This window comes from Orcinus orca, chromosome 9 (genome assembly GCF_937001465.1).
Source record: "Orcinus orca chromosome 9, mOrcOrc1.1, whole genome shotgun sequence".
In the NCBI taxonomy this organism is placed as follows: domain Eukaryota; kingdom Metazoa; phylum Chordata; class Mammalia; order Artiodactyla; family Delphinidae; genus Orcinus; species Orcinus orca.
Genome location: NC_064567.1, coordinates 89,385,989 through 89,402,304, shown reverse-complemented (window position 1 = coordinate 89,402,304; position 16,316 = coordinate 89,385,989). Strand labels below are relative to the sequence as shown.

Below are 16,316 nucleotides of genomic sequence, written 5' to 3'. Positions count from 1 at the left end.
CTACTCAGGGAAATTACCTGTCAGCTTCTAATTGTCTTCTTTTTCATCCAACTATAACCCTTGATTAATATTATATTATTTAAAACCTTTGAAAAAGTCAATTCTCTAAGAAAATTCTGAGGATATTTGCAAATCTTAAGAACATCGAAGCTAAATTTATGCTACTGAACTGTGGATGAAGAGCACAGAGTGGCTAATTACTTCTGAATCATTTCCTTGAAGAAAATGTCACCTAGGGACTTCCCTGGTGGTTCAGTGGTAAAGAATCCGCCTTACAATGCAGGGAATGCAGGTTCCATCCCTGGTCAGGGACCTAAGATCCCACAAGCCACGGGGCAACTAAGCCCGCACGCCACAGCTACTGAGCTCACGCGCCTCAACTAGAGCCCCCGTGCTGCAAACTACAGAGCCCACACGCTCTGGAACCCATGCACCACAACCAGAGAAGAGAAAACCCACACGCCACAACTAGAGAGACGCCTGAGCGTCGCAACGAAAGATCCCGCGTGCCGCAACGAAGAACCCATGCACCACAACTAAGACCCGACACAGCCAAAAACAAATAAAAATAAATAAATAATAAAAATAAATCTTTTAAAAGAGAGAGAAAATGTCACCTGTACTGATATCTCCTGAACTATATTTTTCATTATTAAACTAAGTTATGTCTCATATATAAAATCTCAGCTATATATAGATGTCTTCCAGCTGAAGATGGCATTTCTGCTGAGCTGCTGTGTGGTACACAGAAGTAATAAACAGCTGAACAAGATTTTATTGTGCTCCGACAAGCTTGAACCTTTGATTCCTAGTACAAGACGAGTAAGTATTCTTACAGACATTCCAGCTTGCCCTTCAAAGCTTAGTGTACCTTATAAAAATGCTGTTTGAGCCTTCCTTTTTTGAGGAACACAGTGTATGTTGTTTATTTAAAAAATTCGATATAAAACTTGGTACTCAGGATTCTTATTTTAATGACATACTAAAATGTTATTTCATGCCTATAAAAAAGAACACAAAATTATAAGTGTGTGAAAAATTTTAAAGGAAAAATGTTGGCTTCTACAAATCGACTTTATAATGCAATGAATCCTAAACTTGTTGTATTTTGTGGGGACCATAAAACTTGTGAACCCAGTAAGATAATCTGTACAACATGAATACGTACAATGCAGACAGAATGATTTCAACCAGGGTAAGCATGCCCAGGGCTGCGTGAGTCCTACCTAAACATTTGACGGTCCCGATGGCGTGTGCGGAAGCAGCTCGGGGCTTGTTAGTTACCAGAGCAAGTTCTCCAAAGTACTGTCCCCGAGAGCACCGAGCGATTTCTACTGCACCGTTCTCCTCCGCCTCTGACTTACCCTGACAAGGTGATGGAAAGTATTAACTTTGACTCAGCTTAAGAAAAGTAAAAGTTAACCTTAGTCTAAACATCAGAAGGAAAATCTATTATGTTTCTTGCTCATATTTCATGGATTTTTAGGACTTACCTTCCTTTTCATGGTAATTTTCACTTCTCCAGATTCTACAATGAAAAAAGAATCAGCCAAGTCTCCCTATCAGAATAAAACAAAAACTGAGGGTGAAAATGCAAGTTTAGCTGACGGCAATCCCGGCGCCCGTCACACCCCTGAAATCAATCCCACCATGATTTGCCTGAAAGGTGAAACCCCACAGGAGCAGGCTATGTCCCCTTCTAAGTTGAGACGTTAAGATCGACAATTACATTGTAACAACTTCGTTTGTAAAAAATTATCTGAAATGATATACTATCTAGCACGGTATTTCTGCTAAAACTAGCCAAGAAAATATGGCCAACAACACTGAGGTAAGAATTTTGCCTGAACTGCAGCCTGGATAAAGCACATACATAGTTAGAAATGCTAGCACCGTTTCCCAGCAGCATTGCCTCTGTCAGCTGCTCCCATGCTAAAATGTGCCACTCTGTGGGTCCTGATCTACAAGCATCAGCATGGCGACCCAAGATAACCCAGCGACTCCCAAACAGAAGGAAGCAAGCAGACTGCTTAGGGAGCAGTATGTGTGGGCCCAGATATTTGTCCTGCATCTGGCTGGGGACCAAGCTCTAGATGCTAGTTTACCAACAAGCCACCTCAAGGCCCCAAAAAGATTTCTAAAAGGAAGTGTTGCCATTTCTAACTACACATAGCCATATTCTCGTTTTGGATTTTAAACAAACTGCCTTGACTTCCAAGGATGCCTTCTGAATTAAGTACAGTAGTATAATTACAGAAGATAGCAGATACTGACCTCCCTAAGCCTCTCAAAGTGATTCTGGAGAAACTGAGGTATTTCAAAACTCTTTAGTACAATTCAAGAAATACGGTATCAGATTATATCACAAGGAATGTTGAGTCTCGATTATACTATACTATAGTGCAGACCTGTATGTTTACAAATGCTTAAAAGACAACTAGTATCTAAAGATACCTTTAATAAATTCTAAGTATAGTATACATATCTCCTTTCCCTTACCTTTATATCAGGTTTTCATAAGAGCTTCATGTTAAATTTTCAAGTATCTTAAATCATAATAGGTCTATCGACAGCCATGTAATTTTGCTTTCAAAACGTGCTCAAATTGCATGTAAAACTAATGAATTAAGTCCTGTAGGTTGTGCCAATGTCACGTTCCTAGGTTTGATATTGTACTAGCGATGCAAGATGCACTGGGAGAAACTGGGTGAAGAGTTCGTGGGACTTTTTGCAGCTTCCTGTGAACCTGTAATTATTTCAAAGTAATCTGAAAAAATCATTTCAAAAGTGCTCTATACTTTGCGGTTTTTCAATTTATATCGTAGACCCTCAGCCTTGTTCTCTAATTTGTCTCTATGTCGTCCCAATCTCTGACTGCGCTAATCTGTATGTATGTGGGAAGTGTGGGAGGATTGATTGATTTACTTGTTTATTTGCCTTCTAAAATAATTACTCTTGAGAGACCTTCAAGATGGCAGAGGAGTAAGACGTGCAGATCACCTTCCTCCCCACAAATACATCAGAAATACATCTACATGTGGAACAACTCCTACAGAACCCCTACTGAACGCTGGCAGAAGACCTCAGACTTGCCCAAAGGCAAGAAACTCCCCCTGGTACCTGGGTCGGGCAAAAGAAAACAGAAAAAACAGAGACAAAAGAATAGGGACGGGACCTGCACCAGTGGGAGGGAGCTGTGAAGGAGGAAAGGTTTCCACACACTAAGAAGCCCCTTCACTGGCAGAGACGGGGGGGTGGGTGGGGGGAAGCTTCGGAGCTACGGAGGAGAGCACAGCAACGGGTGCGGAGGGTAAAGCGGAGAGATTCCCACACAGAGGATTGGTGCCGACCGGCACTCACCAGCCCGAGAGGCTTGTCTGCTCACCCGCTGGGCCGGGCGGGGCTGGGAGCTGAGGCTCGGGCTTTGGTCAGACCCAGGGAGAGGACTGGAGTTGATGGCATGAACACAGCCTTATTAAGGGGGCTAGTGCGCCACGGCTAGCCAGGAGGGAGTCCGGGGAAAAGTCTGGAGCTGCCAAAGAGGCAAGAGACCATTGTTTCAGGGTGTGTGAGGAGAGGGGATTCAGAGCACCGCCTGAACGAGCCCCAGACACGGGCGTGAGCCGGGGCTAAAAGCGTGGACCCCAGAGATGGGCATGAGACGCTAAGGCTCCTGCTGCCGCCACCAAGAAGCCTGTGTGTGAGCACAGGTCACTATCCACACCCCCCTTCCGGGAGCCTGTGCAGCCTGCCACTGCCAGGGTCCCGGGATCCAGGGACAACTTCCCCGGGAGAACGCATGGTGCGCCTCAGGCTGGTACAACGTCACGCCGGCCTCTGCCGTCGCAGGCTCGCCGTGCACTCCATACCCCTCCCTCCCCCCCGGCCTGAGTGAGCCAGAGCCACCGAATCAGCTGCTCCTTTAACCCCATCCTGTCTGAGTGGGAGCAGACGCCCTCCGGCGACCTACACGCAGAGGAGGGGCCAAATCCAAAGCTGAACCCCAGGAGCTGTGCGAACAAAGAAGAGAAAGGGAAATCTCTCCCAGCAGCCTCAGAAGCAGCGGATTAAAGCTCCACAATCAACTTGATGTACCCTGCATCTGTGGAATACATGAATAGACAACGAATCATCCCAAATTGAGGAGGTGGACTTTGGGAGCAACTGTAGACGTGGGGTTTGCTTTCTGCATCTAATTTGCTTCTGGTTTTACGTTTATCGCAGTTTAGTATTTAGAGTTTATTATCACTGGTAGAGTTGTTTATTGATTTGGTTGTTCTCTTTCCTTTTTTTTTATAATATATAGGTATATATATTTTTTCCCTTTTTCTCCTTTTGTGAGCATGTATGTGTATGCTTCTTTGTGTGATTTTGTCTGTATAGCTTTGCTTTTACCCTTTCTCCTAGGGTTCTGGCTGTCCCTTTTTTTTTTTTTGGTATAGTTTTTATTTAGGGCTTGTTATCATTGGTAGATTTTTTTTTGGTTTGGTTGCTTTCTTTCCTTTTTCTTTTCTTTATTACTTTTTAATTTTTTTATTCTTAATATTTGTTTTTACTTTTTACTTTAATAACTTTATTTTATTATTATTTTTTCTTTATCCCTTTCTTTATTTCTCCCTTTTCTTCTGAGCCGTGTGGCTGACAGGGTCTTAGTGCTCCGGCTGGGTGTCAGGCCTGTGCCTCTGAGATGGGAGAGCCGAGTTCAGGGCATTGGTCCACCATAGACCTCCCAGCTCCATGTAATATCAAATGGCAAAAGCTCTCCCAGAGATCTCCATCTCAACATTAAGACCCAGCTCCACTCAACAACCAGCAAGATGCAGTACTGGACACCCTATGCCAAACAACGAGCAAGACAGGAAAACAACCCCACCCATTAGCAGAGAGGCTGCCTAAAATCATAATAAGGTCACAGACACCCCAAAACACACCACCAGACGTGGTCCTGCCCACCAGAAAGACAAGATCCAGCCTCATCCACCAGAAGAAAGGGACCACTCCCCTCCACCAGGAAGACTACACAACCCACTGAACCAACCTTAGCCACTGGGAGCAGACACCAAAAACAACAGGAACTACGAACGTGCAGCCTGCGAAAAGGAGACCTCAAACACAGTAAGTTAAGCAAAATGAGAAGAAAGAGAAAAACGCAGCAGATGAAGGAGCAAAGTAAAAACCCACCAGACCAAACAAATGAAGAGGAAATAGGCAGTCTACCTGAAAAAGAACTCAGAGTAATGATAGTAAAGATGATCCAAAATCTTGGAAATAGAATGGAGAAAATACAAGAAACGTTTAACAAGGACCTAGAAGAACTAAAGAGCAAACAAGCAATGATGAACAACACAATAAATGAAATTAAAAATTCTCTAGGAGGGATCAACAGCAGAATAACTGAGGCAGAAGAACGGATAAGTGACCTGAAAGATAAAATAGTGCAAATAACTACCACAGAGCAGAATGAAGAAAAAAGAATGAAAAATATTGAGGACAGTCTCAGAGACGTCTGGGACAACATTAAATGCACCAACGTTTGAATTATAGGGGTCCCAGAAAAAGAAGACAAAAACAAAGGGACTGAGAAAATATTAGAAGAGATTATACTTGAAAACTTCCCAAATATGGGAAAGGAAATAGTCAATCAAGTCCAGGAAGCACAGAGAGTCCCATACAGGATAAATCCAAGGATGAACACGCCAAGACACATATTAATCAAACTGCCAAAAATTAAATACAAAGAAAAAATATTAAAAGCAGCAAGGGAAAAACAACAAATAACATACAATGGGATCCCCATAAGGTTAACAGCTGATCCTTCAGCACAAACTCTGCAAGCCAGAAGGGAGTGACAGGACATATTTAAAGTGACGAAAGGGAAAAACCTACAACCAAGATTACTCTACCCAGCAAGGATCTCATTCAGATTCGACAGAGAAATTAAAACCTGTGCAGACAAGCAAAAGCTGAGATTTCAGCACCACCAAACGAGCTTTACAACAAGTGCTAAAGGAACTTCTCTAGGCAGGAAACACAAGAGAAGGAAAAGACCTACAATAACAAACCCAAAACAATTAAGAAAATGGTAATAGGAACATACATATCGATAACTACCTTAAATGTAAATGGATTAAATGCTCCAACCAAAAGACACAGACTGGCTGAATGCATAGAAAAACAAGACCTGTATATATGCTGTCTACAAGAGACCCACGGCAGACCTAGGGACACATACAGACTGAAAGTGAGGGGACGGAAGAGATATTCCATGAAAGTGTAAATCAAAAGAAAGCTGGACGAGCAATTCTCATATCAGACAAAATAGACTTTAAAGACTATTACAAGAGACAAAGAAGGACACTACATAATGATCAAGGGATCAATCCAAGAAGAAGATATAACAATTACAAATATTTATGCACCCAACATAGGAGCACCTCAATACATAAGGCAAAAGCTAACAGCCATAAAAGGGGAAATCGACAGTAAAACAATCATAGTAGGGGACTTTAACACCCCACTTTCACCAATGAACAGATCATACAAAATGAAAATAAATAAGGAAACACAAGCTTTAAATGACACATTAGACAAGATGGACTTAAATGACATTTATAGGACATTCCATCCAAAAACAACAGAATATATTTTCTATTCAAGTGCTTACGGAACATTCTCCAGGACAGATCATATCTTGGGTCACAAATCAATCCTTGGTAAATTTAAGAAAATTGAAACCGTATAAAGTATCTTTCCCGACCACAATGCTATGAGACTAGAGATGTCAATTACATGAAAAAAATCTGTAAAAAGTACAAACACATGGAGGCTAAACAATATACTACTTAATAACCAAGAGATCACTGAAGAAATCAAAAAATACCTAGAAACAAATAATGAAAACACGATGACCCAAAACCTACGGGATGCAGCAAAAGCAGTTCTAAGAGGGAAGTTTATAGCAATACAATCCTACCTCAAGAAACATCTCAAATAAACAACCTAAACTTACACCTAAAGCAATTAGAGAAAGACGAACAAACCCCCCAAAGTTAGCAGAAGGAAAGAAATCATAAAGATCAGATCAGAAGTAAATGTAAAAGAAATAAAGGAAACGATAGCAAAGATCAATAAAACTAAAAGCTGGTTCTTTGAGAAGATAAACAAAATTGATAAACCATTAGTCAGACTCATCTTTAAAAAAAAGGGAGAAGACTCAAATCAATAGAATTAGAAATCAAAAAGGAGAAGTAACAGCTGACACTGCAGAAATACAAAGGATCCCGAGAGATTACTGCAAGCAACTCTATGCCAATAAAATGGACAACCTGGAAGAAATGGACAAATTCTTAGAAATGCACAACCTTCCGAGACTGAATCAGGAAGAAATAGAAAATATAAACAGACCAATCAGAAGCACTGAAATTGAGACTGTGATTAAAAATCTTCCTACAAACAAAAGCCCAGGACCAGACGGCTTCACAGGCAAATTCTATCAAACATTTACAGAAGAGCTAACACCTATCCTTCTCAAACTCTTCCAAAATATAGCAGAGGGAGGAACACTCCCAAACTCATTCTACGAGGCCACCATCACCCTGATACCAAAACCAGACAAAGATGTCACAAAGGAAGAAAACTACAGGCCAATATCACTGATGAACATAGATGCAAAAATCCTCAACAAAATACTAGCAAACAGAATCCAACAGCACGTCAAAAAGATCACACACCATGATCAAGTGCAGCTTATCCCAGGAATGCAAGGATTCTTCAATATATGCAAATCAATCAATGTGATAAAACATATTAACAAATTGAAGGAGGAAAACCACATGATCATCTCAATAGATGCAGAAAAAGCTTTCGACAAAATTCAACACCCATTTATGATAAAAACCCTCCAGAAAGTGGCTTAGAGGGAACTTACCTCAACACAATAAAGGCCATATATGACAAACCCACAGCCAACATCGTTCTCAATGGTAAAAAACTGAAAGCATTTCCTCTAAGATCAGGAACAAGACAAAGTTGTCCACTCTCACCATTATTATTCGACATAGTTTTGGAAGCTTTAGCCACAGCAATCAGAGATGAAAAAGAAATAAAAGGAATCCAAATTGGAAAAGAAGAAGTAAAGCTGTCACTGTTTGCAGGTGACATGATACTATACACAGAGAATCCTAAAGAGGCTACCAGAAAACTTCTAGAGCTAATCAATGAATTTGGTAAAGTAGCAGGATACAAAATTAATGCAAAGAAATCTCTTGCATTCCTACACACAAATGATGAAAAATCTGAAAGAGAAATTAAGGAAACACTCCCATTTACCACTGCAGCAAAAAGAATAAAATACCTAGGAATAAACCTACCTAAGGAGACAAAAGACCTGTATGCAGAACACTATAAGACACTGATGAAAGAAATTAAAGATGATACAAACAGATGGAGAGATGTACCATGTTCTTGGATTGGAAGAATCAACACTGTGAAAGTGACTATATTACCCTAAGCAATCTACAGATTCAACGCAATCCCTATCAAACTAACAATGGCATTTTTCACAAAACTAGAACAAAAAATTTCACAATTTGTATGGAAACACAAAAGATCCTGAATAGCCAAAGCAGTCTTGAGAAAGAAAAACGCAGCTGGAGGAATCAGGCTCCCTGACTTCAGACTATACTACAAAGCTACAGTAATGAAGGCTGTGTGGTCCTGGCACAAAAAACAAATATAGATCAGTGGAACAGGACAGAAAGCCCAGAGATAAACCCACACACATATGGTCACCTTATCTTTGATAAAGGAGGCAAGAATATACAATGGAGAAAAGACAGCCTCTTCAATAAGTGGTGCTGGGAAAACTGGACAGCTACATGTAAAAGAATGAAATTAGAACACTCCCTAACACCATACACAAAAATAAACTCAAAATGGATTAAAGACCTAAATTAAGGCCAGACACTATAAAACTCTTAGGGGAAAACATAGGCAGAAGATCCTATGACATAAATCACAGCAAGATCCTTTTAGACCCACCTCCTAGACAAATGGAAATAAAAACAAAAATAAACAAATGGGACCTAATGAAACTTAAAAGTTTTTGCACAGCAAAGGAAACCATAAACAAGAGGAAAAGACAACACTCAGAATGGGAGAAAATAGGTGCAAATGAAGCAACTGACAAAGGATTAATCTCCAAAACTTACAAGCAGCTCATGCAGCTCAACATCAAAAAAACAAACAACCGAATCCAAAAATGGGCAGAAGACCTTAACAGATATTTATCCAAAGATGATATACAGATTGCCAACAAAGTCTTGAAAGGATGCTCAACATCACTAATCATTAGAGAAATGCAAATCAAAACTACAATGAGGTATCACCTCACACCAGTCAGAATGGCCATCATCAAAAAATGTAAAAACAATGCTAGAGAGGGTGTGGAAAAAAGGGAACCCTCCTGCACTGTTGGTGGGAATGTAAATTGATACAGCCACTATGGAGAACAGTATGGAGGTTCTTTAAAAAACTAAAAATAGAACTACCATACGACCCCGCAATCCCACTCCTGGGCACATACCTTGATAAAACCATAATTCAAAGAGAGTCATGTACCACAATATTCATTGCAACTCTATTTACAATAGCCAGGACATGGAAGCAACCTATGTGTCCATCGACAGATGAATGGATAAAGAAGATGTGGCACATATAGACAATGGAATATTACTCAGCCATAAAAAGGAATGAAATTGAGTTATTTGTAGTGAGGTGGATGGACCTGAAGTCTGTCATACAGAGTGAAGTACGTCAGAAAGAGAAAAACAAATACCGTATGCTAACACATGTATATGGCATCTAAAAAAAAAAAAGGTTCTGACGAACCTAGGGGCAGGACAGGAATAAAGAGGCAGACGTAGAGAATGGACTTGAGGACACAGGGAGGGGGAAGGGTAAACTGGGACAAAGTGAGAGAGTGGCATGGACATATATACACTACCAAACGTAAAATAGATAGCTAGTGGGAAGCAGCCGCATAGCACAGGGAGATCAGCTCGGTGCTTTGTGACCACCCAGAGGGGTGGGATAGGGACGGTGGAAGGGAGACACAAGAGAGAGGAGATATGGGGTTATATATATAGCCGACTCACTTTGTAATAAAGCAGAAACTAACACACCATTGTAAAGCAATTATACTCCAATAAAGATGTTAAAAAATAATAATATAAAATAAAATAATTACTCTTTTCTCAGCCTCACACACTTTGAATCTTGTTTCACATATATCGAAAGAGACAATATTTCAGATAAAGATTACAATACAGGGTAATATTGTGATACAAAAATTACAGAATTTATTAAAAATCTGTTTAAATCATGCAATCAATGTTTCAAAACTGTAACTAGGAAATAAGGTACTATTGTTGGTATGCTTTATCTGTAAACTTTAACTGTCTTCATAAATCCTACTTCTTGGTAGGTCTGTTCTAACCAAGATACGTATGTATTGCTTCTGGTTCCAATGGGATCTTAGAAAAGCATTAGAGGTTAAAGAGCATGCTGGCCCCCCTAGTGCCTGTAGCGCCTGGAAGCCAGTACAGTACATGGTGCAGCGTGTTCCCTTCTTGGTTTATTTCATCAGGAAGCAGCCTCAGGAAGTTTTGCCAGTGAACCGATTGTGCAAACTTCTACATCTTCCGATGCACATTCTGGGTCCTTATTAATAAATCTCATGGAGTGATTACCATTTGTTTTCCTCTTATAAATGGCATTCTTTATACATGTGACCTTCATGCCAGGTACAAATATAAAATTATGCAGAAATCCATTTGATGATTTAATACATATTCATTAAGAGTTAGTTACAAAAATAAAAATACTCAAAATAGCTTCATGGCTGTAAATTAAACCATTTTTAACAGGTCATTTGATAGAATATTCATTTAACCCATCACTACATACTAATTATAGACACACATGAAAATTTTATCAAGACTTACAGTGTATAAGAGTCTTTTGGAAAATAACCCCAAACTGAATCCATAAAAAGTATTATACCTGAGCAATGATTTGTTCTCCATCGTTGTATACTTTGGTGCCTATCACATCTACCACTTTCAGGCGCTCAGAAACCTATAAAGGAAAAAAAGATAATACCCTTGATAATACTGTATTTGTATTTAATAATATAATTACTCTTGTATTTGATAATATAAATGGGTTTGAACCGTGCAGGTCCACTTATATGCAGATTTTTTTCAATAAATATACAGTGGGCCCTCTGTATCCACAAATGTGGAACCCGAGGGCTAAGGAGGGACCAGTGTGAGGGACTTGAGCATCCGCAGATTTTGGTATCCACCGGGGTGGTCCTGGAACCAATCCCTGTGGAAACACAGGGACAACTATATTAAACAGACTAATCAGGTAGGTAATCGTAACTATTTCAGGGGTTTAAAAATGGTAGCCTATAGGCCAAATAAATTGAGCCGTGTGTGGGTTTGTGTGTGCGCATGTGTGTGTTATATTAACTGCCAGCATTTTAAACAAGTTTTTCATAAAAACTTAAATTTCCAGCTTCTCTTGAAGAATCAGGGCATTCAGCAACACTCAGCCCTTATTTCCATGCAGCAAAAAATAAACTCTGGTGGACTAGCAGCTGCTTCTTTAGATGGAGCACATGTTTTCAAGTTTACCATTTCTTCTTTTTATGTACCTAGCTCTGAAGGCATTTGAAGTTCCAACCCCTGACCTATTTTTATTTAAAGATATCTACTGCTGGAGAAGATCAGCTGCCCAATATGCGTTCTGAAATGTGGCCCGAATTGCTTGCTACTCGGTGGATACTGACAAGCCAACAAAGAGACATGTTAGCACACTGGTCCATCAACCCCAAGGATTCTGGCTGAGATGCTAGAAGGATGGCATTGCTTTCGCTAAGGTGGGGAAGAGAGGGAAGAAGGTTTGGGATGTGTTAGGTCTGAGATGTCTTTTAGACATCCCAGAAGAAATGTTGACTATGCAGTTAGATAAATGAGCCTAGTGTTCAAGGGCAGGGCCTTGCCCGATGATGTCAATTTTAAGAAGCATCACCATAATAGACATTTAAAGCCAGGGGATTTGCCAAGTTCACCGTGTGAATAAGTGTAGCCTGAAAAAAGAGAGACCTTAGACTGTCAGTTTTAAGAGGAAAGGAGGAAAGGAATAAAGAAGGAGAGGCCAGTGAGGACATTCTGTATTTAGATGACCTCTTCCTATAAAGGCTCTTGCCTACATTTAGGTGATTAGTTTAAGTCTGCTTTTAGATAGAGACCACACATAAATCTGCTATAGATGCTCCTAGGGGTCTATTACTTGTAAACGACAAAACAAATGCAGTTACAGGCAGTAAAAGAGATACTAAGCTATAAAAACACTGTAATCTTTTCAAATGAAAATATGGATAGATTATTATTCAAAGAAACCTTCTACAGAACTAAGTATTTCTAACAAAACAGAATCTTTTAAAGCAAAATAAAATAAAAGCACAAACATATACTTACTTCCAAAGATTTAAGAAATGGCAGTGACTCAATAAAGCTTTCATACATTTTTCTCTTTTTGGCATTATTTTTTACAATTATCCTCCTGAAGGTTACCCTGTCCTAAAGGCAGAATATCAAATACAAAGATAGTTAAAAGGTAGACTTTATGGAGAAAGAAAGTTTGAAGAAATAGTTTCATTTTATTCCCTGTAAGGAACAAACAATAATTGAAGATTCTGAAATAGAAAATTAACATTACTATCCTTCTAATATGACTCATTTCAGATTTTATTTCTTTAAGCAAAAATATAGAACCATATTCATGTTTTTTAAAGAAAGCAAGTTTACTTTTTATTCAGAACAGAGATCTGACCAACATGTAACTGGCGGGCTACACCCACTAGGTGGCGCTGTCGCACCATTTAAAAAATATACCAGCTCCTTGCTCGTTTTCCACCCCCAGCTTTTTGAGATACAATTGACCTACAGAATATTGTGGAAGTTTAAGGTACACAACATGTTGATTTGATATATATTGTTAAATGATTACCACAGTAGGGTTAGTTAACACCTCTATCACCTCACATAATTACCACTTCTTTTTTGTGGTGACAACGTTTAAGATGTACTCTCTTAGCAGCTTCCAAGTATGTAACACAATATTGTTAACCATAATCATCATTTGTACACTGGATCCTCAGAACTTATTCATTTTATAACTGCACCGCCCCCCACCCCAGGCCCTGGCAACCACCATCCTACTCCGTTTCTATGAGTTCAAACTAGCACTGAGTTCTTTTGCTATAGATAACAGCCCTGGAGTGTTACAATTCGGTGGGACATGACTAGCATTGTTTTTGAGGTATAACTGGCATACGACATTATATTAGCTTCAGGCATACAACATAATGATTCAACATTTGTACATATTGTGAAATGATCACCACAATAAGTCTAGTTAACATCCATCACCTCACATAGTTACAGAATTTTTTTTCTTATGATGAAAACTTTTAAGATATACTCACATAGCAACTTTCAAATATACAATACAGTATTATTAACTGTAGTCACCCTGCTGTACATTACATCCCCAGGATGTATTTATAACTGGAAATTTGTACCTTTTGACTCCCTTCACCCATGACCAGCATTTTTATAAAAAAAAAAAAAAAAAAAAACAGAATAGGAAATCTGAGTGTGCATCCCTTTTAGTAAAGTGTTGAGTTATATATTTATTTCAGTTATACACAAAGGCACACACACACATGCACTGGTGGTGACATTTCCTAATGTGCTTCTTGTGGGTTGCGGTAAAAAATACATGAAAACCAGTATTAGAAAATGGTTTTAAATCATGAAAGTACAATGTAAAGAGATGCTGAAAAATTATTGACTTTAGGGTTTCTGTCACCTTTTTAAAAAGGTGCACAGAAAAACTACAACTTTTTTGAGTAGATTCTGATTCCAGTGTTTATCATGCTCATCATTCTAAAATGTCCCTATGTTTATACTACTTAACCTCAAAGATACCACAATGAATTAAGGAACTAGAGAAAACTTTAAAGGTAACGGCTCAAAAAATGGTTTTCCTACAAATTTTATATTTTAAAAATTCCTACAAAACGTTATTTTAGTTCTCAGTTAAGAGCCCCTAGAATTATGTTACTTCGGCATACACTGATAACTATACCATCTTAATATAAAATAAAATTAATTGGGATATGTTCTTTAATTAGTAAATTACTATGCCAACACATTAGGGCTCAATTTAAATGAACTCATACGATGGAGAAAAATACCAGTGAGGATGTAAGTCTCTAGGTAATTAAACATCCTGTTCTCCAATTTAGTTTACTACAATTTTAGAAGGGCTGTAATTTGGACTTGTACTCTTAATCATTTTTTTTAAAAGAGAAAAAATTTCAAGATAATTAGTAAAAATATTGAAATAATTTCCAAGTCTGGTTCTGCATCAGAATCAGCTGTTGTGTTTTTTTAAAAAAAGGTTTATTCTAACATCCCAGACTTTAATGACTCAAAATCTCTGCATATAGGACTCTACAATAATCTGTATTTCGTAAAAGCTCCCCGAGTGATTCAGATAAATAATCAGGTCCGGGAACCAGATGCAACACCATTTTATGAACAGAGTTTACTGCAAAACAGAGAAGACTAGAAATAGGTTAGCAATTTAGAAATTAACCGTAATGAGCTACACATCTCAGGAAAAATTTTCTATTAGTGGCCCACCTCTTCACACCCACTGTGACATATAAATAAAATCCACAAAGTCCCATTTCAAATGTTTTCATTCTAGTCATTTCAATCAATCATTGCCCCTCTGAATCACCAGCATGGTCTTATAGATCAGTTGATCCCCCAAGGCTAACAGTGACCTAGTCTTATTTACAAAGTTAAGACTATTCTACAAAGGACTTTTCTCTTGAGATTTGCTTATCTTTACACCTGCACTTATGTGGCAGAGCTCCAACCTGTTGGTCTTAAAAGCAAAATCTCTTTTCTACTCAGCTTTTGCTGAAAGGGGGTTAGTTAGGCGAGCTGCTAAGAAAGCAGGTTCGAAGTATTAATTGATTATATTATTATAATTTTTTAAAAACACCTACTGCACTTAGGCACATCCCCAAGGTGATCATCACAAACTGCCCACTTTCATAAAGCTTGAAACATGTACAGATTAGTAAAAAAATCTCTGAAAATGCTTAATCCTACCTGAGAACGTAAGTATCACACGCACTGGGAAATGGTGGGCCTTTGTCCCTAGTTTAAGGTACCTTCCAGGGCTGAGAACTTTCAGTATTCAAAGGGCCAACCCGCTAAGTGTGTGACCTTGTTCCCAGGACCTGCAGGGAGAAGCCTTCCTTACCATGTGACAGTCTGACCCTGGCTGGCAACCCTATCAGGATGATTAAATTTTAAATGATACCTTCCTTAATGAAAGAGATAGAGACCCGAGGCTGTGAGGGCAGGCAAATGCTTCCTAGGGGCCAAGTCCGCTCGGGTTTGGAGTGTTTATTTTGCTGGCTTTGGGTATTCCAGTCTTTGATAACCCTTAAGACACTTCAGCTCCCTTCTACCTGAAACAATTCCAATTTTGCTTCTACCACTTAAAAAGTGACTCATCACATTTTGAATAAGTAAACAGCAACTGCCTGGGTCTAATAAGAAGAAATGCACAATATGTCGTTTCTCTGATCAAGAGCTATTTTTATCAGTTGGATCCACGGCGGAGTCAAAGGCTGAGTGGTGACTGAATAATGTGTAACTTCTCTGAAGCTACAGTCCTTGGGAAGGAGATTGTTAGCAAACTTCCTGTTACTTCAACCTCGTCTCCTTCCACAAAAGGATTTGAGAGAAATAACCGAGTAAACGCATGTCAAAACTATAGGATGGGATGTTTTCAACAATTTTAAAAGGAAATACAAGTATTGACAACACTCCCTTTAAATCAGGGCTGTTTAAAGTGTGTTCTGGGCACCGGCAGCCACTGGTGTCTGCTGGGAGCTGGTGAGAAATGCAGAATCACAGGCCTCATCCCAGACCCGGTGAATCGGAATCTGCATTTTAACTGGATTCCCAGGTGATCCCTAAGCACCAGATTAAACACAGTCCAGAATCAGCTTGACTTGGGTCGGCTACTCTGCATCCTAAGATCATCTATGAAAAGAATCTCCCTCCCCCCCAACCCCCATTTTTTTTTTTTTAATATTTATTTACTTGGCTGTGCCGGGTCTTAGTTGCGGCACATGGGATCTTCGTTGCAGCATG

At 39.2% G+C, this 16,316-nt stretch overlaps 1 protein-coding gene across 3 annotated transcripts in view; it reads right to left on the bottom strand.

The window, feature by feature from the left end:
- PRKAR2B (protein kinase cAMP-dependent type II regulatory subunit beta) overlaps window positions 1–16,316 on the bottom strand; it is a 111,077-nt gene that overhangs the window by 3,345 nt on the left and 91,416 nt on the right. Inside the window, exons 7-10 of one of the 3 annotated variants that reach the window (XM_004263357.3) lie at window positions 12,546–12,647; window positions 11,062–11,136; window positions 1,494–1,559; window positions 1,227–1,365 (exon numbers count right to left, since the gene is read on the bottom strand). In XM_004263357.3, the coding sequence (XP_004263405.1) occupies window positions 1,227–1,365; window positions 1,494–1,559; window positions 11,062–11,136; window positions 12,546–12,647 (382 nt within the window). The remainder of the gene's footprint in view (window positions 1–1,226; window positions 1,366–1,493; window positions 1,560–11,061; window positions 11,137–12,545; window positions 12,648–16,316) is intronic. The other 2 variants (XM_033439050.2, XM_033439049.2) reach the window with 2 other exon arrangements.